This window comes from Tetrao urogallus (genome assembly GCF_951394365.1).
Source record: "Tetrao urogallus genome assembly, chromosome: 9".
Classification (NCBI taxonomy): domain Eukaryota; kingdom Metazoa; phylum Chordata; class Aves; order Galliformes; family Phasianidae; genus Tetrao; species Tetrao urogallus.
Window position 1 is genome coordinate 14,960,991 of NC_136822.1, and position 25,118 is coordinate 14,986,108.

The 25,118-nt window shown below is 51.0% G+C and overlaps 1 protein-coding gene across 1 annotated transcript in view; it reads left to right on the forward strand.

Moving 5' to 3' along the window:
* The window catches only part of DIS3L2 (DIS3 like 3'-5' exoribonuclease 2), a gene marked incomplete at both ends in the record, with an annotated part of 163,372 nt that extends 139,995 nt beyond the window's left edge, over nucleotides 1-23,377 (forward strand). Inside the window, 7 exons of the mRNA XM_079540028.1 lie at nucleotides 15,899-16,082; nucleotides 16,641-16,727; nucleotides 20,040-20,187; nucleotides 20,387-20,517; nucleotides 20,801-20,905; nucleotides 21,466-21,567; nucleotides 23,279-23,377. Of these exons, the coding sequence (XP_079396154.1) occupies nucleotides 15,899-16,082; nucleotides 16,641-16,727; nucleotides 20,040-20,187; nucleotides 20,387-20,517; nucleotides 20,801-20,905; nucleotides 21,466-21,567; nucleotides 23,279-23,377 (856 nt within the window). The remainder of the gene's footprint in view (nucleotides 1-15,898; nucleotides 16,083-16,640; nucleotides 16,728-20,039; nucleotides 20,188-20,386; nucleotides 20,518-20,800; nucleotides 20,906-21,465; nucleotides 21,568-23,278) is intronic.
* Between the last annotated feature and the right edge of the window lie 1,741 nt (nucleotides 23,378-25,118).

The following is a 25,118-nucleotide window of genomic DNA, read 5'->3' on the forward strand; positions in this document are numbered from 1 at the left end:
CAGTGTTTTCACTTGGTGAGGAGCTGTTAAACCTCCTCGTCAGTGCTGGATACCCGGGTGTTCAGTGACAGTCAAATAGGAGGGAAAATCAGCTGCAATAGTAACTGAGTCAGAGATGCTGTCTCCATGTGTCATCCCTGGAGATCTGTTTACGTATCCATTCGCTTAACAGTCTGTTTGGAAGCTTTGGTAGCATTTCAGCATCATTTCCCTGGCTTATATATATCTGTGTAATGCCCAAGGCACTGAGCTATATCTGAGTTAGAATTGTTAACCTGTGGGTCTGGATATTTTCAGTAGTGCTGAATCACACAAGTCTCTGATTAGCCCTTAGGTACATGGGGTGCAGGTTTGACGTGGGGAAGAACAAACAATCCTTCCACGTGTTCAAGGGCAAGTTAAATGGACACCTGATTGAGTGGGTGACCGCCCTGCCCCTGTCAGAGGTTTTGAACTGGATGATCCTTAAGGTCTCTTCTGAACCCTGCTGTGCTATGATTCTAGATGAAGCCTCTCTCACTTTTACCTAAAAACCAAGTTGCTGGATTGACTTTGTGTCCAGGAAGACCCTGTGCTGAGGATCGTCAGACCCCCAGCCATCCCTCTCCCAGTGGGATTTCTAGGCATAGTTTTTCATATTAAATATGGAAAAGAAGCCTTTGTTTTGGCTTGTTCTCCACATCCTTGAATGTGCAGCCATGTTGCAGTGACTTCTGTGGTGAATCTAGGTTGTGTTGTCCACTTCACTCCATGATGTTACAAGCTTGGAGCACTGGGACCAGCAAGCAAAGGTGTGTGCTTTCCATCACTTTGTTAGGATGTGCTTGAGATGCAACCAAGCAGTGAAAAGCTGCATGCAGCATCAGGCAGTAGAGGAAGACCAAAGGCAACAAAGGGGATGCTGGGGACCCAGAGCACGTGTTGTGGTGGCAGTGCCAAAAGAGGCTCTGCTCAGAGACACCTTCGTGCTGCTGCCTGCTGTTTGAGCTTTGGGTTTGCCATGGGCAGTTGTACAGGGTGTTCAGCACGAAGTACTGCCGCTCCTCTGGGGATCAGCAGATCAGCAGTGTAAGTTGGAGTAAGCGGGTGGATCGTCAGCCAGGTGGGGTTGTTTGCTCTCAAAGAGCTCACGGCTGAAGTGATCTATCTAGGAATAAAGCACACATTTCAAAGGTGAGAGAGATTAGCCACTGGGTAAAGTATCCCAGGAGAACACCAGCGAGTTCTCCCTCTTTCAAGGACAAGAGTGCACTTCCTAGAGGTGTTCTTGGAAATCAGAGGGTGGGAGAGGAAGCACTTCTCCTTACTTACTCTTGGGCACCAAGGGTGAGTGGTTTTCCTTTCTCCATAGATGCCATGCTTTGCTCTTTGGGTCCTGCTGCCTTTTCAACTGTACATATTTTTTTTCAAAGTTCAGTGCAGCTAAATCAATCTGGTGATGGACTCTGTTCCCTCTGTTCCCTGCTTCTGTATTGAAAGGAGCTTCATATCACTACTATGTTTTGTGTGCTCATTTCCTCAGGTTATCACGGTCACCCTAAATGAGGTTCTCATTACAGCTTAGTACTTTCACCTCTTTCAATTTGTCATGTGTTAGGCATTCTGGAGCCAAATGGGTTTGTTACCTGGCTTTACCTGTACCATTGGAGGCGGTCACAGCAATGTAAGAGGATTTGGTCACAACTTCCTTTCAAGATAATGGGAAGATCTTGCTTGAAAGATCTTGCTTGGCAGTACTAAGGTCCACAAGTCCATGGGACCTGATGGGGTGCATCCACGTGTACTGAGGGAGCTGGCGGAGGTCATTGCCGAACCGCTCTCCATCATTTTTGAGAGGTCTTGGATAACAGGGGAGGTCCCTGAAGACTGGAGGATAGCCCATGTCACTCCGGTCTTCAAAAAGAGCAAGAAGGAAGACCCGGGTAATTATAGGCCTGTCAGCCTCCCCTCTGTCCCTGGAAAGGTGATGGAACAGCTTGTGCTGGATGCCATCTCCAGACAACTGGGAGAAAAGGAGGTTATCAGGAGTAGTCAGCATGGGTTCACCAAGGGGAGGTCGTGCTCGACCAACCTGGTAGCCTTCTATGATGTTGTCACATGCTGGGTGGATGGGGGGAGAGCGGTAGATGTAGTCTATCTTGATTTTAGAAAGGCATTTGATACTGTCTCCCACGACATCCTCAAAGCTGAGGAAGTGTGGAATAGATGAGTGGACAGTGAGGTGGGTTGAGAACTGGCTGACTGGCAGAGCACAGAAGGTCATCGTTGGCAGTGTAGAGTCCGGTTGGAGACCTGTTACCAGCAGTGTTCCTCAGGGGTCTGTGCTGGGTCCGGTCTTGTTCAACATCTTCATCAATGACCTTGATGAGGGGATAATGGCCACCCTCAGCAAGTTTGCTGATGGTATGAAGTTGGGAGGATTGGCTGACACGCCTGAAGGCTGTGCTGCCATTCAGCGAGACCTGGACAGGCTGGAGAGCTGGGCAGTAAGAAACCGGATGAGGTTCAACAAAAGCAAGTATAGAGTCTTACACCTAGGGAGGAATAATTGCATGCACCGGTACAGGCTGGGGGATGACCTGCTGGAGAGGAGCTCTGCGGAGAGGGACCTGGGTGTCCTGGTGGACAACAGGTTGGCCATGAGCCAGCAGTGTGCCCTCATGGCCAAAAAGGCCAATGGCATCCTGGGGTGCATTAAAAAGAGCGTGTCCAGCAGGTCGAGGGAGGTGATCCTCCCCCTCTACTCTGCCCTTGTAAGACCTCATCTGGAGTACTGCGTCCAGTTCTGGGCTCCCCAGTACAAAAAGGACAGGGATCTCTTGGAAAGAGTCCAGCGGAGGGCCACCAAGATGGTGAAGGGCCTGGAGCATCTCTCCTATGAAGAAAGGCTGAGTGAACTGGGTCTATGTAGCACTGAGAAAAGATGACTAAGAGGGGACCTGATCCAGTTTTATAAATATCTGAGGTGTGGGAGACATAGTGGTGAGGCCAGTCTCTTTTCAGTGGTACGTGGAGACAGGACAAGGGGAAATGGCCAGAAACTGCAGCATAAGAAGTTCCACACAAATGTGCGCAAGAACTTCTTTATGGTGAGGGTGACGGAGCACTGGAACAGGCTGCCCAGGTGGGTTGTGGAGTCTCCTTCTCTGGAGATATTCAAGTCTTGCCTGGACGCCTACCTGTGTGACCTGGTGTAGGGAACCTGCTTTGGCAGGGGGGTTGGTCTTGATGATCTCTAGATGACCTCTCATCTCTAGATGACCTCTAGATCTCTAGAGGTCCCTTCCAACCCCTACAGTTCTGTGAAAGAAACCTTCTTGGTGATTGGAGCATGCTTTGCATTAATGTTTTCGTTAACTTTAATGGGAAATGGTACTAAATTCTTCAAATCAGCTTCAAACATCTTAAGTTTTATGTCCTTCACCTGCCTCACCTAAAATGGGGCTGATGAGCAGAAGCGCTCTTAAGTGAGCAGTACCGTTATTGACACAGGTGTCTTTGTTTTTCCACCTTTGCCCTCCTTGGAAATGCTTTGTTGTGTGATGTCCCTGGGGGGGCCCCAATTCCCAGCAGTTAGTGAGTCAGATGGATCTGCACTGATCTGTCTGTGCAGGGTGAGCCAATACCAGCCAGAAATTCTCCTTTTCCTCTGCCTGCACGTTACTGTCATATGATAGATAAATGGCAAGTACAGGGCAAGAAGGAAATAAATGCTGTACTAATGCGTAGGAAGGATCATTAGGACAGAAAGACATTGATATGGCCAGGCTGCAGCTGACCTGCATCTCTGTGCTGAACATTGTGCCCTGCGGAATAGCCACTGCAGAAGGCAGATCTCAGCAAGGTTTCTGCTGTTGGCTTGTTGCAGGGAGTGCAGAGACACAGAGTTTGGTTCAGAGTAAGAACTGGTTCTTGACAGCAGCATAGTGATGCCTGCTGTAGGAAATGCCTCCTGGTGCAGCTACAAAACTGTGGAATCATAGACCTATTTGAGTTGGAAGGGACCTTCAGAGGCCATCTGGTCCTAATGAGCAGGGACACCTACAGCTCCACGTCCTGCCTGATAGATGTTCTTGGGTCACTCAGGTCTGTGCGGTCCTTGCCCCAGTCAAGGCACAACAGAGGTAATGGGAAAGGAGAGAAGGCATGCGTTGCTTTAGCAAATACACAAGAGGAGGAGCATGGTACTTGGCTCAGCTTGTGTCTGTGGGTCCCTTTGGGGATGCGCATTTGGGAGGGGGGAACAGGACGAGCAACCTGCAAGCTGCCTGGCTGCTTTGGAAAGCGGAGCCAAGAGATGCTGGTCACAATATCCACAGTGGGCGCAGCTATCCCTGAGCTCCTAAGAGTGCAAAAGGGGGGCAGAGGGGCATTGCTTTGAGTGTGCTCATCCAGGGCTTTCATCTGCAGGGTGCCACTGCTTGTACTTGACAGCTCAGTTATTGTTGCAAAGTATGATTTAATAGTGAGACTTGATTACAACATGCAAATGTAGCGGCTGGGGGACTATCTCAGAGGTTTGTGGAGATTAGCTGTTAAATTGGCCAGTGCAAAAACATTATTAAGCAGAGAACATAATTACTCATCTTGTGCTTTTGTAGTGTATGGAAGAGACAGATTTGTTTAAAAGCCAGCGAGTCCTGTATAGAGAAGGAACTCGTGTAAATGCCACATCATGTACTGCTGTATGTTGCAGCATATTTTATTAGAGAAGCAATACTTAATAACAGCATTTGGGAACTTGTGGAAGAAATCCATTATATTTTTCTGCATCGTAAAGGCAAACCTAATGTCTGTTCTGCGTGAAAGCTGTGCAGATATTGAAACATCTCCTTTTGGTGGAGGTTGATTGCTTTTATGGAGATTGTATCATATGGATATAAATAAATCCAGCACTTGATGTGGGATCTGGGAGCAGAGCTTCAGACTGAAGCATCTATCTTCTGTCTGCATGCATTTCCTCTGAAATGCATCAAGGTTCCCATTAACACCTTAAGTGTGGGAAATAGGAATAAAGAGAGACTGTCAGCACATGGAGAATGAAAGTCTAGGAGTGCACTTGTCTTTATTTTTCACCTTTCAGTCCTAGAGTAGTGTGTGGGGCAGTTGTTTAGTGCTGCACACCTGGTTCTCAGAGCAGTTGTGGTTGAGGGATTTCCTCCTCTCTGAGTTATTTGGGGTTGGGGAGCAGGGGATGGGTCCTGAGCCTCTGCACAGTGAGCATCCACACACAGGAAGCCCGGAACGCCTCTCCATTCTTTCTTTGCAGTTCAGGAGCATTTGTACAGCAGTCACTGCTCCCTGAGCTGGATCCTGTGTGACTCAGAGCTGAACACTGAGCTGCATGAATGTCAGCATCCCAGCACAATCTGTTCAAATCACTGCACATCTGGATCCGCAGCCCATCCTGCTCCCTGCTTCACTGTGTGGCTGTGCACACACACGGGCACACCGCCTTTCTCCCTTCCTGCTCTGTGCTGGTACATCCATCATGGCTGGGGCTGGCAGCAACTATGGGAGCTCACTGCTGCAAAGTGCCTGAACCAGGACCTGGCTGCTCACTGCATCTGCACTGTGGCTGCATCCTTGCAGCAGCATCTGCATCTCTGCTTTCATTATCAAAAAAGGTAATCCTAAAAATACCTGTGAGCCAAGAGGACAGCTCTGCAAAGGTCTTGTGTCACTGTGTGAAGAGGAGATGATGCATGTCACCACCAACAAGCACGAACGGTAGCAGCAGAGGTCAGAGATCAGCTGGAGGTGGATGGCTCAGCCCCACTGGCAGCAAGGCACAAACTCAGTGGGTGCCAAGTCCAGGAGCACAGAGTGGCTGAGGTGGGGCACACTGAGTGCCTGTGCAGGCACGTCTTGGTACGGCTGATTTTTTTATAGTGATCTTTGATAATTTGTATGGAGCCCAACAGTGGGAGGAAGCACATAGCAATGTTTCACAGTCTGGACCCAACTGCATGAGGGCTGAATGCATGCAAGCTGCTCTTATCTCCCTGAACAACTCATTCACACTTTTAAGCTGCAGATGCAGTGATCAGTGCTGATAAGCACAATAAACTCCACGTGGTGGTAGCGTTGCAGTAGCAGTCCCTGGTAAGCAGAGAACAAGCAGGAGGGATGTGTTCCTGTCAAGCTCCATTCTGGATGTACAACAGAGATGTTTGCTAAATGGGTGTTAACCTGTTCTCAGCCTAGAGTGCAAAGAATCGTTTGTGAAATCCTCTTCTCTGGCAGTATTGGTATGCAGTGGCTCTCAGCTGCAGGGTTGCTGTAAGGAGAGTTGTGCTGGCTCTTTTATGAATGATGGAGTTGTACTGTGTTAAGCTGAATAGCACAGTTTGAGGTAAAACCTGCTCGTAACTGGTCCTAAGAGTTTGCCATTGCTTCTCTGAAACCCTGGAATAAGGCAGTGATAATTAATGGAGGTTAAAGTCCTCCTTCTGTCTGTGAGCTGGTTGGAAATGGAAAAGAAGAACCTGTCACAACTGTGACTGGCTCTAAACTGCTGTCAGGCTCTCCTCCTTCCCTTCCCTTGCCCCAAGTGGAAAATTGTATTGGAAAGCAGCAGAGAGAGCACTTAAATCTTTCCACAGTTCATTTCAAGCTCCCTTTCTTCTTCCCAGCCATTCCCAGGCCAGTTCGGGGCACGGATGGGAGACTGCATTGCTGGCTGAAACTTACAGGATGTTAAATAACAATGGGAGAGTGGCTCTCACAGAGGGCATGGTGTGCCTGGGCTGCACGTACCATGAGCTGCATTTCCCATGCTTTGACGTTCAGCCTGTTTGTACATCAGTTCTGAAGAGCTTTCTTTCAGTATGAGATGTATCTTGGTGTGTTATGGAGCAAGCTCAGGCCAAAATGGGATTGGTGCCACCTCTGTGGCTGAGGGGCACACTCAGTTGTTGAACAGTTCTTGATGGAGAGTTGGGGATCTTCTGGGGTCAGACTCCAGAAAGGACATGGCACTGTGTTTGGCTTCCCCAGATCTCAGTGTGTTCACATGTGTGTGACCAGAACATCAGGGACCTGCAGGGAGGCAGCAGGCATTGTGCACCCTTGTTTTTTCCCCATCCCAGGGTATTTTCAGAACTTGGGAATGATAAGGGACCTCACTGTCCAACCTGATGTTGGAGGATGCAGTGCACTCTGTGCACATGGGCAGTTTCAGGTTGGCGCTACTCAGATTTGCAAATGGTTAGCCAAGTGGATAGAGCTGGTGGCCAGAGTCATTCCCATTGCTGAGCAGTGCTATGAAGGCTGAGCTGGGCTGCCAGGAAGGAATATGGCTGGTTGGGATCCAGCCACCACGGGAGCCTGAGTCACTCCATCTGTAGTACTGAGGACATGCGAGGCCAGGGCTGGAAACACTCTTGCACTTCCAATAGCAGGGTCTTTGCAGTTGACTTTCCATGGTGGTTTCCCAATGTGGAGCATCAGATCCAGGCACTGAGGAAGAGGAGGGCATTGCCCTCCAATGCAGGATGGCGATGTAGAAACAAAAAGCAGATTTAATATTGTGCTTCTTTCTGAACTGTTCGTTCGAGGGTTAAGCTGCTGGAGAGATGCAGCACTCTGGGCCAGGTATCTGTCAGGCCTGGACTGGAGGCTTGCCAAGACGTGGGGATATATGGCTTTATTTCTGTTTTGTCATGTGGAGATTACTATTCAGTGTCTGTAGGACGAGAGGGCTCTGGGGCATCTTAGGATATGCCCCATGCTCCAAAAGAGCTTGTTGTTCTGGCTTTGCAACACTCAATGCAAAGGCAAGAATCGATGCCTGAAGTGCTCCTTTTCCAAGGATTAAAAGACACTGCCAAGGCTCTGCAAGATGCCTGTGTTGCAAATCTTATCGTGATCCAGTGCTGAGATCTGTTGATTTCAGCCTCGCAAATGTGCTGACAGATCTGTGTGTCTGCTTTTTGGTGATGGTAGATTTTTTCAGAAGTTTGATCTGTGCTATTGAACTCTGGAAGGTAGCATTGCAAGGGCTCTCCTTCATCACACCTGTGTCCTTTATCAGCTGGAGGTGCTACAGCCATGCCCCCTCCTCTATACATCTCTGTTCTTGTGCTGCTGGGCGCTCTCAGTTCCGTGCCCAACATCAGTAGGATGTTTAGCTGCTTCTTCACTATCCCACTGTGTAAACAAGGCTAATTTCAGCCTGCTGCGATGTGTGGGCTTGCTGGAACGTGACTATAAATTCAAGCCTGAATATTTTCTGGTAATGGATGGGGTGGTGATGCTGCATTGCTGCCTTTAATCTCAGCCTGTCCTTACACCAAGTTAACTTCAGGCTGTCCTCAGAGCAAGCCAGGCTCTTCACAGCCCTGTGCCAATAAATCAAATGAAGGCACATAAATGTCAAGAGAGAGAAGTTACAGATGGAAAAGACCTACTGTACCCCAACCCTGTCCTGCTGTAAAGGGAGGTAAGGCGCTGTCAGGGGTTTACAGCTCTGAGCCTGACCACTGGGGCCAGGCAGGGGAAATGTGGGGTGGGGGGGGATGGCCTCCATTTCCTGCTGCTTTTCCATCCCACTCATTTCTTTGCATTTCATTCCCTTGGCTTTATTTTTAGGAAAGAAAACAGTTGTTGGTTGTATATTCAGCAAAGCTGATAACATTCATTTTCCTGCTCATTGTTTTTCACTCAGAGCTATGCCTGACTTTTCTTCAGAAGCATGTTTTTCTCACCTAATATTTAGTTTAAGATTGTAGGAGCTGGATGTAAAACCTTCTGGGATGTTTACATCTGCCAAGAGGTTGCCTGAAAGCAGAAGTTATCTGAAGTACTCCAGTAGTCCCTACTTAGAAAACAGCACCCCCAAATCCCGCGTCGCCTGTTTCCTTTTCATCCTCTGGCCAACTGTTACGGGTTGTTTTAACCCGATGTGGACGTACCTTGCTCCCCTCCCCCTAGGGTTTCCATGTCTTTGAAAGCCTCTGTAACCAGAGCGTTCATTTGTTGTGCTTCACCATTGCTGCAGACCAAGAATAACAGCTGCGAGGCCAGCTGGATCCCTCGCTCTGTATTGATACAACTGTTCCCCTTAACCTGCCCACACTCAGTGCTACAACGGCAGCTCTGAGGTTGAAACAGAGCGGCGATGGGCAGCGCTGGGAGCCCTGCTCCGTGCTTGTTTTCCTATAAGCTCGAACAACACTTACAAGCGTGGTTAGGAACTGGATCAGAGACCCAGAGGGGCTGTGGGATAGTTATCCTTGGAGACTGCTAGAACTCAGCTGCAAAAGGCCAACCTGGTCCAGCTTTGAAGTTATCCTGCGCTGAACAGGAGAGGGGCTCACTTGGCAAGTCACTGCCTGGCTTCATCAGCATCAAGGGGCACGTGTTGGGTTGTTGTTCCACTGCTGCCTTTGGCTGCCATATTATTTAGATTACTCTGCATGATTTTGGTCTTTTAAAACTTTTTTTTTAGCTTGCTTTTCTTGTTCATCTCCTCATGAACTTTCTCACTCTCCTGCTTGTTTGTCCCTGGGTCACGTCCAGGTTGAATGCCCAACCCAGACACTGCCCATCTCAGGGTATGCTACCAGTCTGGGATGCCTAACACATCTGTTTTATTTTCCCTTTGCCTGTGAGTTTGTCTTGTTCTTTGGAAGTAATCAACTCTTCAGTGTCAAGTAAGCTGGGAAAAAGCACAGCCAAAGGCTCAAGGGAGAGATGCACGTAAGGTCTACGTCTTCTTAGCTGCAGGGGCTGTAGAGCATTAACTGATGGGGATGTGGAATGGGAAGGCATTGGTGGCAGTTCCAGGTGACTCCCTGTTGCACTGTCTGTTCTGAAGGTGTTTTTCCCCATACTGAAAATTTGTCTCAGCTTAAACCACAATAATAGAAAGCTCACTTTCTGGAGCAATCCCAAGAGAAGGTTAATATTTACAAGCTCTTAGCTTCAGGTTTTATCTCCATCCCTTGCTAGCACAGAGATAAAATCCCTTTAAAAGTCCCTTTTGATCTTTCTGGTTCATGACACGGCGTTAGTAAGACACGTTCCATATGGCAAATATCTTCATAGAAATGCAAGTTTTTCTCATCCTTCGAGGGCCCAGTAACAGATCAGGAGCCCCCTGCATACAGGGGCTGTGGCTTTATAATGGAGCATCAGTGATGGACAGTGTACTCCTGCTTGGAAATGTCAGAGTGTTATTTCTGCCTCAATGGCTTAAGATCATCTGTTTACCTAATGGACTTACATTTGCATTTTGCAGGTGTTGTGTTAATATTAATGTGTTGTCTGAATTGTTAATATTCCTTCACTTCAGCGTTACATTAATGAAGGCTGCAGGGGATGGAAAAAAGACCCAACTAATTAATTAAATGGGCAAAAAGCATCTTTAACTTTCCATCGTGCTGCCCTTTGCTTCCCCCTAATGGGTCTTGGCATTTCTGGTCAGCAGCCATGTAACACATGCTGCTGTACGGAGCACTCAGCAGCAGACTTGCTAATTTTTCTGACCCATAAATCATTGGCATAAACTTTTAACTGTGAGGAAAAGTGCCTTTCATTCCTGCTTCCTCATTTCAGTAGGAAACACAGCCTGATAACAGGCCGTGCTGGGCTGATGCGTGGGGCTGGAGGCTCTCACGTCAGGAGAGGGGCTGTCTGCATTTCTTCAGGAATTCTTTCCATTCCCCTCTTAGTCGGACTCTGGATGACATTAATATTATGTGTCTATGAGAGGATTCGTGTCATAAGCTCTGCTTTCAGAGCCAGTCCTCTATCAGGCTGTAAGTTTCAGGAATGTGGGCCGCCAGTCCTCAGTCCTCCGTCGGGATCCGGTCTGTAGGGTGTTTCCCCTCTCCTGAGCTCTGTCCCAGACCTGGCCCGGCTCTGCGTTGTTTTGCTGGGCACCACCTCAGCTCAGGAGCATCCTAATGCATTTCCAGCAGTGAGCTTTTCCAGCCCAGGTGGTGATTGCTCCCCATTAGACCCATTGGCTGAACGCAGCATTTAGTGGTAGGTGTTTGTGGTCCCTGGTTGTCCCTCCCTGCAGCTCTGCAGGGCTCTGATCATCCTTTTGCAGCTCCTTGGAGACTTGAGAGCTCCATGAGCCAGTGGCTCTGTGCACCTGGTACAGCTCAAGGTGCAGTTTTGCACAGGAGGACACATCAGTTCCATGCAAGGAGCCTGAAGGTTGTCACCAATTTGCATGAGAAGGAGCAGACTGCAGTCATATTAACTTTTAATGAGGAGGCGCAGCCCGCAGGTGCCGTGTCCTCTGCAAGTCTCTCTTCACTTCAGCACTGTTTCCTTCCACGCTCAGCCCAAGGTGGGATGTGGGGCCATCACCAAACCCACAGATGAGGCTGAGGAGCTCCACGCCAAGGCATTTCCCTTCTACTCAGCTGAGCATCAGTGGATGCTGGGCGTCGCATGGCCACCGGTGCTGTCTGCTGCACCCCAACGTCCATCGCGACGCGGGGCTGCCGGATGAAGTCAGCTTTTTATGTAACACTGCAAAATGTCAATAATTTCAAAGGAACTTAGGCAAATAGGTCTGGCGGTCTAAATCCCTGTGTGCAAACCCAGTGCATCAGGCTTTAAGCAATTAATTCCTAATCGTGCCCAGTGCCTCCAGTAGCCCAGCTTTAGGATTGGGAGCTTAAACGGTTTTCCACTGTACCGCACTTAATTTGGATAAAGTGAAGTGAGCGGTGTCATGGCATTCCCAGCCTGAAGGTGTGAGAGTGGCCAGTGAGGGACATTTGTATTCAGAAAACCCTCCCATGCATTTGTGTTCTAGGCATCTATTACCAAAAAGGCACCGTAGCTAATAAAAAGGACATTCATTATGCCCCGGAAAAGGAGTTCATTAGAGGGAAAAGCCATTCTAGCTTCGTAAGAAATGAATGTGAAACTGCCTCAGAGCTGCTATTCTCATCAAGTTTCAGTGTTAACAGTTTTAACCAAGAGCTAATTGAGCAATCTCAGAAAGTGGAGTAATTCCATTATTCAGCTCAGCTTTGTTCAAGGCTACTGCCAGCTGTTAAAGGAGCACAAATGACTTTCATCGGGCCAGGAACCACCAGCCTTCTTGCCTGTTGCTACTTTTTCTTTCAAAAAATGTTGGGCTTATGGTCTTTTGGCAGTTGTCTTTTGCAAAGGAAGATCCACACCGGCATTGCAAGCATTGTGTATAATGCAGCAATCCAACTTTTGGACAACAGGAGATGCAATGTTCAAAACTCATCAAGCAGCAGTGCATGGCTGAAGATGCTCCTCTCCATTGGGCAGTGTCACAGGAGGACAGCAGACTGTTCTCATAGGATTTCGAATAGAAAAGGGCCATTGCAGGCTCCACTCTGCCTGCTGGTTACAGAGCACAGTTCTGTCGTTGGCTGCACTCTCAGGAGATGAGGGCTTAGCTAATGTTGCTTTCAATTTCCTTTTCTTCATGGAAGAGTTGTAATCAAAAACAAATTTACATGATTTAAAGAAAAGAAGAAAAAGTCATCACATGTTCGGTGTCTTTGGACTTAAAGCTTTGGAGAGCATGTGCTGGCTGAACTGTGCCGTTCCTTTGCTGTTTTCCCTCAACAACTGCTGCTGCTGTTGGATGTGCACCGCTCTGTTTGCAGCCTTTCGTGGAAGGTGACTTTCTCCTGGTGAGCACAGCAGGATTTAGAGTCCCACTCCCAGGAGGTGGCTGTAGATCTGTTTGTTATGAGATTGCATTGCAGCGATAATCCCCTTCCAGCCAGCGGAGAGTGTGGGCTCTCAGTGATGCACTGCCCTCAGCAAGTATATCCATCTGTGTCTCTGGGGACCTTTCAGGTACACACAGACAGGCTGAGGCTCTCTATTTTGAGCACTAGCTTCCCATGGCACTGTTCAGTTCCCTGCCTCATTCGTGCACTTTAGTGGATTGCAAACAAAATCCTTGTCTCTCTCCTTTGCAGCAAACCTTGCTTTGCTAATGTCATTTGTCAAGTTAATCAGGGAGAGTGGGCACTTCTACGGCTGCTGTGTAGCCTGGCCACATTGCTATGGAAACAAGCAGCCGAACAGGCATTTTACTTGCCCTGCTTCACTCTGAGGAGATTTGGCACGAGAAACCAATATTTTATTTGCCATCAACAAAACAGCTCACTGAGGATGCGAGTAGTTTTTCAAGGTTGATATCAAGAGATTGGAGAGGATCAGAGCAAATAATAATCTTGCTGCTACCACAGTTCCAGGGAGTAGGTGTGCAGCTCTTCTTCTCATGCCACATGGATGTTTGGTGCTGACAGCAGCTGTGCAAGAGGAGTTCCAGCTCAGCAGCCTGGCTTTGGGGCTGCTGACTGGTGTCATAGTCCTGCCCAGCTGGACTCAGAGGTTCATAGAATCATTAGGATTGGAAAAGACCTCCAAAATCACCAAGTCCAACCCATCCCTGCCAAGCTCACTGACCACATCCCTCAGTGCCACATCTCCACGGTTCTCAAACACCTCCAGGGATGGTGACCCCAGCACTGCCTGAGCAGCCTGTGCCAGTGCACCACTACTTTTTCTGCAAAGAATTTTTTTTTAATATCCAACCAGAAAAGCACGATGGTCTGTGATTCTGTCTGCGTTTGAGAGCATCTCAGAAGCCCGGAATCTCGGTGAGCTGTAGGAGCTGGCGTGCCTCACTCACGTGTGAAACTTGAAGGCAAATTCTTTTGGAAACTGTACACTCGATCTGACCTCTTACATAAGTTGAGGTATAGAGTTTCACCCACTAACTCCTGCACCGAGCCCATAACTCATAAGCAAAATCCAGGTATTGAAAGAGCCGGCAGAGGATGCTTACGTACTTTACCAGGCTCTCCTCCCTCTCCCGCGTGCACGTACTAAATGATGCGTTGAACAGCTTTGGAAGCACTCCCCACTGCAGTGCAGGCATATAGGGCTGGTGGTACCTGCAGGCACCCACATGGGGACAGCCACTTGCCTGCCCACACGACAGGGCAGCAGAGGAAACCTTGCATGAGCTCGGAAAGGGCAAAAGTTCAGATCAGTTTGTTTATGGGATTTTATGGAAGCAGGAGCCAAGGATAGCTCAGCTAATCCAGAGGAAACTGTAGCGATGGCGTTAGGCTGCCTTTCACATGGGATGCAGTCAGCGCGCGTTCAGACGGACCCGTCTTTCTGTCTCCATTTTTTTTAGCCATGAAATATTTTTCTTTGCACTCCTGTCTGCCAGCTGCATTGAGCCAAGCTCTGGGCTCAGCTGTCTTAAGAAAAAAGGGGCAAAAATAAGACAGACAGAAAGAACACCTTCTTGTCATTGACCTCCTTCTTGATCTCCTGGCTGTTGGGTGGCAGTGCTGTCCCCAGTGCCACCAGCAGCCTTCAGTGGCTGTCTTTGATGCTGTCTGGGAGCTCATGCTCCAGGTGTGAAGGTGTGGAATAGACGGAAGAAGGGATTTGATGGAACAAAACTTGCTGCTTGTTCTCCTTCAGGTGTAAAAGGCGCTGCCTTCTGCCTCTGCTGCAGCCCTGTTGGTCTCCTTGTCCCTACAATCTGTCTGCAGGCATGGTGGCTGAAGTGCATGTAGGAGATGGGGATGCTGCAAGCTGGCCAGCCCTGGGTTGGGTGCCCAGCACCCTGGGGCCATGCTGTCCCACAGCCCCCAGGCACTGGTGACCGTAGAGGGACTGATGTTGCCATCTGGTGGCTTAGCTGTACAGGAGCAGCAAGGTTTTGCTCAGCCTTCTTGGAAGCCGCTCAAACAAGTGGCTGTGGATGCCACCACCACGTCCACAGCACCTAGCCCTCTTACACCAGGCTGTGGGTGCACTGTCCACCCAACTGCCTCATCCCTTGGCCTGCTGGATGTTGCCATTCAGTGTTAGGGGACTGGTGGCCCCTTCACACTTGTGCTGTGCTGCTGTGCCATAGGGTCTCCCTCCTGCCCTCCTGTTGACCTCTCCACAGCAGTACGCTTCCCAGCCTTGGCAGAGCCCACAAAGATCTTGTTAAGGGATCTCCTTGTTAAAGATGAATATTTCCACTGCTTACTACAAGCAGCACGTGCACGTCCTCCTCTGGGCTCGTCTTTAATTATTTCTTTTCTCTTCCGAGCCCTTCTCAAGTCCTCCCTGACTGGGAGCACATTGCAGCTGGAGCGTGCATACCCTGCACATCACACCCATGCTCCTGGGGCACAGGGATTTGCAGGATTCAGGACCCTGCCCCACGTCTTGCAGCCAGCCCTGCAGAATTGCTGCCCTGCGTGCAGGAGGGCTGAGCTGCCCTGATTTGTAGTAGCTCTCTTGGGCATTGTGTGGAGTGTGACGTTACTACTGTAAATCTATTATCTTTTGTGGCAATTAAGATCAATTAGGAGCCTGGAGAATACAAGCAGCAAATAACTGGAGGCCCAATTAAGCACATCTTGTTGCTTATCTGAGCCCAGATAAACAAGTCTCTGGTGGCACAGCCCCTTGGATGGGAGGAAACCACAGTTGGTGGCACTGGGATCAGAGCCCTAGAGATCCCAGTTCATTGAGCCCAAGGGTGGCACAGCACCCCACAATCCAAATCCAGTCTTCATTTATAACTCCCTGGTTCACAGACTCACAGAATGGCCAGGGTTGGAAGGGAACTCAAGGATCATGAATCTCCAACCCCCCTGCCACATGCAGGGCCACCAACCTCCACGTTTAATGCTAGACCAGGCTGCTCAGGGCCCCATCCAATCTGGCGTTGAACACCTCTAGGGACGGGGCAGCCACAACCTCTCTGGGCAGCCTGTTCCAACACCTCACCACTTTCTCTGTAAAGAACATTCCCCTGACATGCAACCTAAATCTTCCCTCCCTTGGTTCCCTCAGTCCTGTTAGCATCATCTCTCCTAACCCTTCTCAACTCGGAGTTGTGTTTCTTGCCCTACAGGCTGGTAGAGGAGTTCATGCTGCTGGCGAACATGGCCGTGGCCCATCAGATCTACCGCTCCTTCCCTGAGCAGGCGCTGCTTCGCCGCCACCCACCGCCCCAGAGCAAGTTGCTGAATGACTTGATGGAGTTCTGCCACCAAGTCGGCCTCGAGATCGACTTCAGCAGCGCGGGCAGCCTGCATGTGAGTGCACCAGAGAGCGAGGACACCCAGATTTCCTTTCTTAGTTTTCTTGGGAGATCCTGGGCAAGTCAAGGAGGGAAGGGTGTGGATTGGGAACTGGCAAGGGCCAGAGAGCAGTGCTGGGAAAGGTCACGTGTACAAAGCACAGGAAGCATGGAGTGATCCTCTGCCGAGTGTGTCCTGAGGCTGAGCTCCAGCTGAACAGCACAGTGCAGCTTCCAGGATTCTCCTTCCTCACTGCAACCGCACTGTGGATAATCCGCTGTTAATCCCATCCCCTCTGGTCTCCTGCATGCCACTCTCCCTACTCTCTAGCCACGCCAGAGTTATGCCAGCACTGCAGGGCTGTTCACTCAGCTCCTCCACTGTATCTTGAACTCTTCTTCCAACCCTTCTTTACCGCCAGCTCTAGGCAGTGACCACCCATCCCCATGTCCCTCTGGAGTCCCATCAGTGTACACATTGAAGCTCTTGGTGTGGATGGGGCCTGGGCACAGATCAGGGGAGGGGTTCTGAGCACTGTTTGTCAGCCTGAAAACTGTCTCTCTTCTCCTTCAGAAAAGCTTAAACGAAACATTTGGAGCTGACAAATACTCCGAAGCCAGGAAAGAAGTGCTGACCAACATGTTCTCCAGGCCCATGCAGGTAAGACCCAGACATCCGTAGCTCTTTTCCAGGGACCCATTTCCATCTCTGACTCCATCTGCATTACCTAAGCTGGTCACTACATAGGGAAAGAGTGATTGGATGCAGGGGATGATGCTGTAAGGTCAGCAGGGTCAGGCTGAGCCTTTTCTTGCACTCTGCAGTGTCCCTGTGGTATTGGGATATATCACAGCGGAGGTGATGTGCAGGATGCCAGCAGACTCACAAGTACACAGCCTGCTCCATGAAGAACTGGTGACAAGCTCTGTGGTTCATATTCATGCCACCTCATGTCATGGTATCTAAACTTGTTTCTTGTCCAAGAAGAAATCAAGTATCAGGGCAATGCAGGGTTGTGGGAATCAGAATCACTAACAATGGAAAAGACCACTAAGGTCATCTAGTCCAACCATCAGCCCATCACCTACATCCATTAAACACATATCTGGCCACAAATCACAGTGTGGTACTCAGGCACATCCTCTTAGAAGCAGGGAAGCTCTGGAAACCCTTTGGTCACCTTCTGGACTGAGACCTCCTGTCAATGCCTGTGCATTGGAGGCTCGTTGTGCTCCTTACAGTGATTGTCATGTTTGATGCATCTGCAGCTCAGGACATTACTTGGGTGCTTATCACCATCAGAAACCTTTTTATGAGGCATCTGTCTTTTTGCATTTGCTGCTGGGCATAGAACAGCCTCTTCTGAGGGAAGTCCTACCCCATAGGGAAAGGAGCATGTTGCTGGAATGGTCTCTCTGCCGTGGTCTGCCAAACGCTGCAGGAATGAATCATCTTTCCTACATTGCTCATTTGACTGTCACTCTTCTAATTAGCTCATTTGCTCCATTTACTCATTAGCAGTTGCCTGAAGTCCTGCTGTACTTTAGTCACTTAATGCTTGCAAGCGGAATTGGGGACCAAAACCATTTAGTAAATCACCTGCTTGCATATGTTTTCAGCTCAGGAGTGCTGCTTTCTAAAGTGCAGGGAGTGCCTCTGGAGCTGGCTGTGTTCTCTTGAATCCCATGTTCTGCTCCAGTTTGTCCTGGTCCTTTCTGTCATGTCTTCCTTTTCTGGTGGGAGGCACCAGCAGGTGGTGTGCATTCCCTGGGGTCCCTCTCCTGTCGTGCTTTGGTGCTAGCCCAGACTTTGTTGGAGGATGAAATCTTCTGAGGAGCAAATAGCAGGCAGTAGGCAGTTCAGACAAGAAACAAAGGAGCTTTCAGAAGAGATATTCCATGAGATACAGGATTTTGGCAGGAACTCAACTTGCACTATCCTTAGAAGGTGAAGGTGTCCTTGTGCTCAGGTGCACAGTGCAGCCCACTCTCTCCTGGCAGACTGACTGCCTAGCATCTCACATAAGAGACAAAACCCAGCTTACAGCTGAGCTCATTAGCTCTGCAGGTGCCAGGAGATGCAGAAATCCCTCTTGGTCTGGGGTGAGCTTGTGCAATTGGATACACTGTGGTGTATCCTTATGATCTCCCATCCATAAGGAAGGGCTGTGGAGCTGCTGGGGCGAAAGATACCAGTGTTGCCCTCTGCACTCCATATTTCCTCCTCACACATGCCGTTGGCTGGACCAGCTCCCTCACACCCTGAGCAATTGAGATTCCCACTGTTGTTCCTGTTCTAGGAGCAGAGGATTGGCAGTGCAGGGCCGTCTCAGTGCCCCTCAGAAAGGGCAGTTTCCAAGTGGGAAGAGGACTTTTCGCTACCTACCCCTGCTACTGGAGCAGATGGGAAAATGAGCCCCGTTCACCCATCCCCACAGCCTGTAATGGAGGAGAGCACAGCTCTGAGCTGGCAGCTGCAGAGCGGGATGACACAGGGCTGGGCCGTGGCTCTGACAGATGGTGCAGAGAGGCCCCATGTCCCAGGTGATGGAGCGGGTGTCTCGGGGACAAGGCCACATTCAGCCAGCTGTAACAAAAGCGGGTTGATCCCATGCTGATGGCACGCTGTGTCGTCCGTCTTGGCTGCGTGCTGGTGGCCATCAGCCTCATGGAAGGAGGCAAGCAGTGGGTAACGCGTGTGTCTGCCTGGATTGCTGCACCAGGAGCTCGTAACAGATGAAAGAGCAGTGACATATCATTTTTCAGGGGCTCAGTCACTCGGGGATTCAATCTGTCCGCAAGAGCAGAGCCAGCCTGGGTTGGCTGGGGCTGATTTATTTCCGGGCTCCTTATTGTTCTCCTGGGATTGTGGCAGTCAGACCCTGGGGCTTTGGGACCACTTACTAGTCAAATCTGCTAATGAGAAAACATCTGCTCTACATCAGGCTGGTATTATTGTGGAGTGCTGTTGTGGTAGTGAGGACAGGTAGCAGGCAAGTGCCAGCGTGTAACCCTACCATGGCCCAAAGGAGCATCCCATCCCATCTCCCATCCCTGGAGGCACCGAGGCCAGGTTGCTGGGGGGCAGCCTGCCCATAGTGGGGATTTGGGGTTGGATGGGCTTTAAGGTCTGCCCCCAACCCACACCATTGTAAGATTTTATGATTCTGAGGTTTTGCTGTGACATCGAGTTGTTCCCAGCCTCAGCAAGGGTCATCACTTGCCATCACGGTGTTGAAAACTGGACCAGCAGCTGCTGGGCTTGGCACATCCATCAGGAAATGCCCTGGATAACAGCAGGCAGCATCTCTCTGACTTCTCTGAGCACGTCTCCCTGCCTGACCGTGCAGAGCCACGTTCAGTGGGAGCTGAACTAATTGAGTGGAGACCATACTTCGTGGAGTCCATCAGAAACAATTTAGTTCTGGGTTGTGGAAATTGGCAGCTCCTAGCCCAGCTCTTGGGTCTCATAATAAGGCCGGGACCGACGCTGCTTTTTTTAACCTGCACTATTTACTTGCCCGGATCAGTGCGTTGCTGCTCAGCGGGAGCTGGCTGCGCCGCCGTGCTGGAGAGTGGAAGATGCAGCTGCCCAAACCGTGGCTCCCACGACAGCTCTGTAATCAGAGCTGCCTACTCCTGTTTGTTTTAAATCACTTGCTCTTATTTTTAAACGGGTTCATTCAATCGCCACCGTGCTGTGACCCTGCTGCCACCCCCTGACCCCACAGCCTCCCCTCCCCGCCTGGGCTCGGGCTATGTTGTTTTCCCAGCCCCGAGGGCTGCTGTTTCACAGATGTAAAAATAAAAGCTGTAACATGTGAGAGCATGATGATGAGAACAGGGGCGGCAGAGCCTGCAGCCAGACCCAGAACCCAGAGGCTCCGTCTTGCTGGCTGAGATCCCTTCAGCCTCATGGTCCTGCACTGTCCTCCTTTCTCACACCCTCCCCTTGCTTCTCACCGCTTTTCAGATGGCTCTGTACTTCTGCACCGGCGTCCTGAAGGACGAGACCCTCTTCCGCCACTACGCCCTCAACGTGCCCTTCTACACACACTTCACTTCGCCCATCCGTCGCTACGCAGACGTCGTTGTGCACCGGCTGCTCTCCGCGTCACTTGGTGGGTGCTGTGAGTCCCATGCAGGTGGGGCTCCTGGGTTCCTGCCTTGAGTGCTTGGGATCCATATCCCACCAGGCAGCTCTTTGGCATGTGGGGTGTCCTCAGTGTGCACAGGGGGAGCTGGGCATCGGGCTGCTGTGGAGTGTCTCTGGAGCAAGAGAGAATGTGAACCCGTCGTTGTCACTCATCTCCTTCCCAGGTATCAGCTCTCCCATCAAGATGGAGAAGGAGGCCATCCAGCGACAAGCAGAGCACTGCAATGACAGGAAGATGGCTTCCAAGAGGGTGCAGGAGCTCAGCACCGACCTCTTCTTTGCCGTCTTTGTCAGGGTAGGAGCAGTGGTGTGTTCTCTTGAGGGGTTTCTCGGATTTCCCCATAAGTGCTCAGTCTGGGATAGAGAAGGGAACACTCTGTGACCATCCCCAAGCTTCAGGACCTGGTCACCAGCACAGTGAGACAGGGCTCCCCTTGGGCATGCTGGTGTAGGATCAGAAGTGATAGAATATCCCAAGTTGGAAGGGACCCCATAAGGATCATGGAGTCCAACTCCTGGCTCTGCGCAGGATGACTCAAAAATGAGACCATATGTCTGAGTGCATTGTCTCCTAACAGGAGTGCGGTCCTCTGGAGTCTGAGGCCATGGTGATGGGTGTCCTGAATGAGGCCTTTGATGTCCTGGTGCTGAAGTTTGGAGTCCAGAAGCGAATCTACTGCAACGTAAGTGTTCCCAACACTGCCAGTGCACTTGCTGCCTCAGCACACTGAACACTGGGTGTCCCTCAGCAAGCTGGAGGGGCTTGGGGGCCCAGAGCAGCCCAACTCTCCCCACTGCACGCTGTGGGTAATTTGTCTCCTTAAAAGGAAATGAAGGCAGATTTGTGGGGACAGAGATCAACATGGGGCTGAAGCAAGGAAACAGAAAGGAGCTGGCTTCCATTTCATTTAATCACGTGGTGTATCTGGGGCTGTGACAGCACTGCCATAGGCCAGCACCTGCAGTTAGTGACAGGAGCTTCTCATAATAACCGGGTTATATGGCTGGCACTGACATTTTTAAGCAGAACATATAGCATGATCTATGGGCTGTTTGTGTATAGCAGCCGCCCCTGATTTACTTACTTAGCTCAGACACATGGGCTGCTGCAACCTGGTTGCTACAGGGCTGCAGAGGGCTCTGTGCAAAAGCAGTGTCATTGCCATCCGCAGTCAAAGCAGGGAGTGGGGCTGGGGGTGCCAGGGGCCACAGGCTGCTGCTCCCAACATCTCCTTGCCTGCAGGCACTGCCCTTGCTGGGCTTCCACTTCCAGAAGGTGGGGAGGAAGCCAGAGCTGACGCTCATGTGGGAGCCAGAGAGCCCAGAGCAGGAATCTGTGTCTCAGGTAAGACCCCAAGCACAGGTTGGACTCATAACCACATGGATCCATCCCGTGATCTACACAGGGATGGATCTGGGAGGCACGATGCACCCCCATTTCTCCCAGCACCCAGCCCTACTCTATCCCATCGCTGCCCCCACGCCTGACCCCACCACTGCCTTCAGACTCTGCCCTGCCCGCTATGTGTACTGCCTCCCAATCCAGTTTCCTCCTGAATTTAATTAACTTGCTGTTTACTTCCTTCTTCCAGATCATCAATTAAGATGTTAAATAAGAACAGGCCTAAGGCAGCTCCTGCTTAGCCCCTTCCCCCCCATTCTGGTATTTCTTGTCCCTCTTGCTGATACAGCCCTGCCATCAGGTTTCCACCCATGTGACAGGGCTGAGACCCATTTAGAAGGATTTTTTTTTAAAATCGGACTTCCTGAGATGCAGCGTCAAATGGTTTAACAGCATCTAGAAATCTCTCTCTTGTGTCCCTGTCATCTATTAACTTGGTAACTCAATCAGAGGGAGCAATCGCATTTGTCTGGCTTGATTAAGTGGTGCCTCTCTGCCAACGTTTATCTGGCGTGGCTGTAAAATCACAGCTGTGTTGATTGCTGTGATCCCTGCCTGGTGCCTGGGCGGGGATGGGAGGGCTCAATCCAACCCTGTCCTCGCACTGAGAGCTCCGTTCTGGGAGAGCATTACTCCTGATAGAGCTGACCTGGAAGATCCCTTCCTGCCCAGGGAAATGTTGCTCAGCTCAGGAGGGTCAGAGCAGAGTTCCCTGGGGCTGCTGCAGGCTTTCTCCTCTTGAGCTGTGCTTGGCTCACAGAAGCCTCTGCATGCATCCTGAAGTGGCCTCGGTTCCTCCTTCCTTGCAGGAGTGGGTATCACTTACACCCTAGCATCCTGAAGTGGCCTCAGTTCCTCCTTCCTTGCAGGAGTGGGTATCACTTACACCCTAGCAGGAACCTGCATTGAAAAATGAAGCCCCCAGCATGAGCAGAGCACGTTTTGGTTAAGCAAACACTCAGCAATGGAGGAAACTCCTCCACACCTCCTAAGAAAACATGAGAGCCCTCCCCTTGGGAGCAGCTGTGAGCTCTCCTCAAGCACATCCCAGAGCCTGGAGCACAGAGCTGAGCACAGGATGGCTGCAGAATGGCTTCCCTCTGCTTTGCTCCTCACTGAGTGCTTTGATGCATTTAAATCTCGGTGAAATTTTCTTGCTCGAAGTGATGAATCTGGAGCAGCAGGTGTGGGAGGAGCAAGAAGGGTTGGACTGGGTTATTCCGAGAGGCTTTCTGCCTGCTCCTGCTCCCTAAAAGCCAGACCGTGGGGACAGTGAGAAGGAGCTGAGGGCACACACCAGGGCATGATCCCCAGCACCACACGTGTCCATTCCAGCTGTCCCGGCCATCTTGTTGTCCTGTATTGGTTGCAGAGTTGATGGATGATTTATGTCCCTAAACTGCACCATTGCACGAAGTGATTGATCTGGGGGCCGGCAGGCAGCGTGCATTCCTGAGCAGCAGACATTGATTTTCTGCAGTCTCTATTCCCTTGCGTATCCCTTATCCAATCCCTTCTCAGGTCTCCTTTCGCTGTGCGAGCACCAGCGGTCATTCCCTCATTAAAGGATGCTGAGAAAATGCGACTCAACCTAAACCCTGCCGTGATGGCAACCCGCTGCAAATCCCCTCTCCCCTCTGTGTCCTTGCTGCAGGAGATCACCATTTTCACACTGGTGGAGGTGGTGCTGAAGTCGGACGGGGTTCCCCTGAAATACAGCGCTCTGCTCAAGAGGCCCAGCACTGAGAAGTGAGCGCGCCCAGCCACAGCTCTGACACTTTGTCACCAGCGCCGCACCAGCACCCACGGGGACAGAGGGGACCCGCCAGGAGTTTGGGGATTTGAATTTTGAAATTGACGTCATTTTATTTCTGGTTTGGATTTTAACCCAGGGATCGGGGTTGCCCCAGATGGGGCAATTTCTACTGGCAGATATTTTTAGCTTTGTGGTTTGTTTTTTTTTTCCTTTATGAGACTGTGGGTGCCCGTCCCTTGCCACTGGGGGTGCCTGTGGTGGGGGCTACATGGAGGCTGATGTCCCTGAAAGCAGAGGGGCTGCTTTAGGCTGGGTGGGCTGACCGGGCCTCTCAGAAGGGCTCCCAGCTGGGCCACGTGTCGTGAAATAAAGCAGGTCAGCAGCCGTGATGGGGACTGCGCGTAGGTTTCATTTTGCCTTGTTACCCGGGCAGGAATCTGACCGTAACTCATCTCTCAGGCTGCCCTGTGTCTCCCAGGGCCTTGTGCAATCCCAGCCTCTCTGTTTGCTCAGCAGAAGGTGGGGGTCAGGAGGATGCACGTGCTCCCAACCTGTGCTGCTTCCGCTAATCCCCCAGTCTGAGCCACCACTGACAAGCACTGGGTGTCTGCCCCAGCCTCCAGCCTAACCCCACACCGGGTCCCTTCAGCCACAGACAGGACTGTCCCTGGCTCTGTGCCCACCCAACACTGAGGAGCATGGGGCATGTCCTCACTTCTCTCTTCTATGTGGAGAGAAGCACCCAGCCTCAGTCCTTCACAGAGTGTTTCATCTGTCTGCTCCACTGTTCCTACGGTGCTCTGGCAGCATCTGTGTCATCACCTTTATACAGCTGGGATAGGCTTCTGGCAAGAGGGAATGCCATTGTGCTGGCATGCAGGGAGGGAGAGCACTGTGCTTTGCTCTGTGTTGCCAGTGGTGACAGCTGTGGCCCTGGCATGAACACAACTGCCATGCACTGCAGCAGGGACCTGGCTGTGCCTGGGCTGCCTGGCTCAGCACCAGGGGTTGGGCCCTGGGATGGGTCAGAGCTGGGTGCTACATGCACGCCGAGAGCTGGGAGGTGTTGCAGTCCCCTGCAGTCCCCAAAGGATGGGCTGGTGGCATCCTTCCAGTTGCGTCCGTGTGCCATGGCCCTGCCCTCCACTCATGTGGGATGTCACTTCTCCCTGACTGTGGACACAGCAGCCCGTTCCTCTGTGGGTTTCCATCTCTCTCCTGCCTCATGGACACAGAAGGCACTGTATCACCCTGTCCCTTGGGAGAGGTAACCTGAGGACACTGACACAACAGCAAGCTGTCCTCCCCTACCCCTCATTCCAGCATATTCTTCTTGTGTTTTTTCACTGGGGAAACAAGCTCAATCCAGCCCAGCCCAGCATGTCTGCAAAAACAGCCCTTTGACCTACATACTCCTCACCTGTTCTGGGGTCTCTGCAGGTGTGGAGCTGTGGACCCTCAGGTACAGCCTCAGGGACACTGAGTGCCTCAGGGCAACCCCACTCCCCAGGAATAGGCTGGAAGTCCTACCTCACCTTGAGGGGGAAGGGATGGCCCTGGGGAGGGCTGGGGACACCGGGAGGGCAGGGCCAGAAGATGTCCCTGAATGTTATCAGCCCATCGTCTCACCCACAGCAGGGGCTCAGCCCTCTGGCTGGACAGGGCAGGGCATAAAGGGCTGTGTCCCCGCCAGCCCCACACACAGGCGGCCATCAGGAAGGAACGTGGGCTGGGCAGC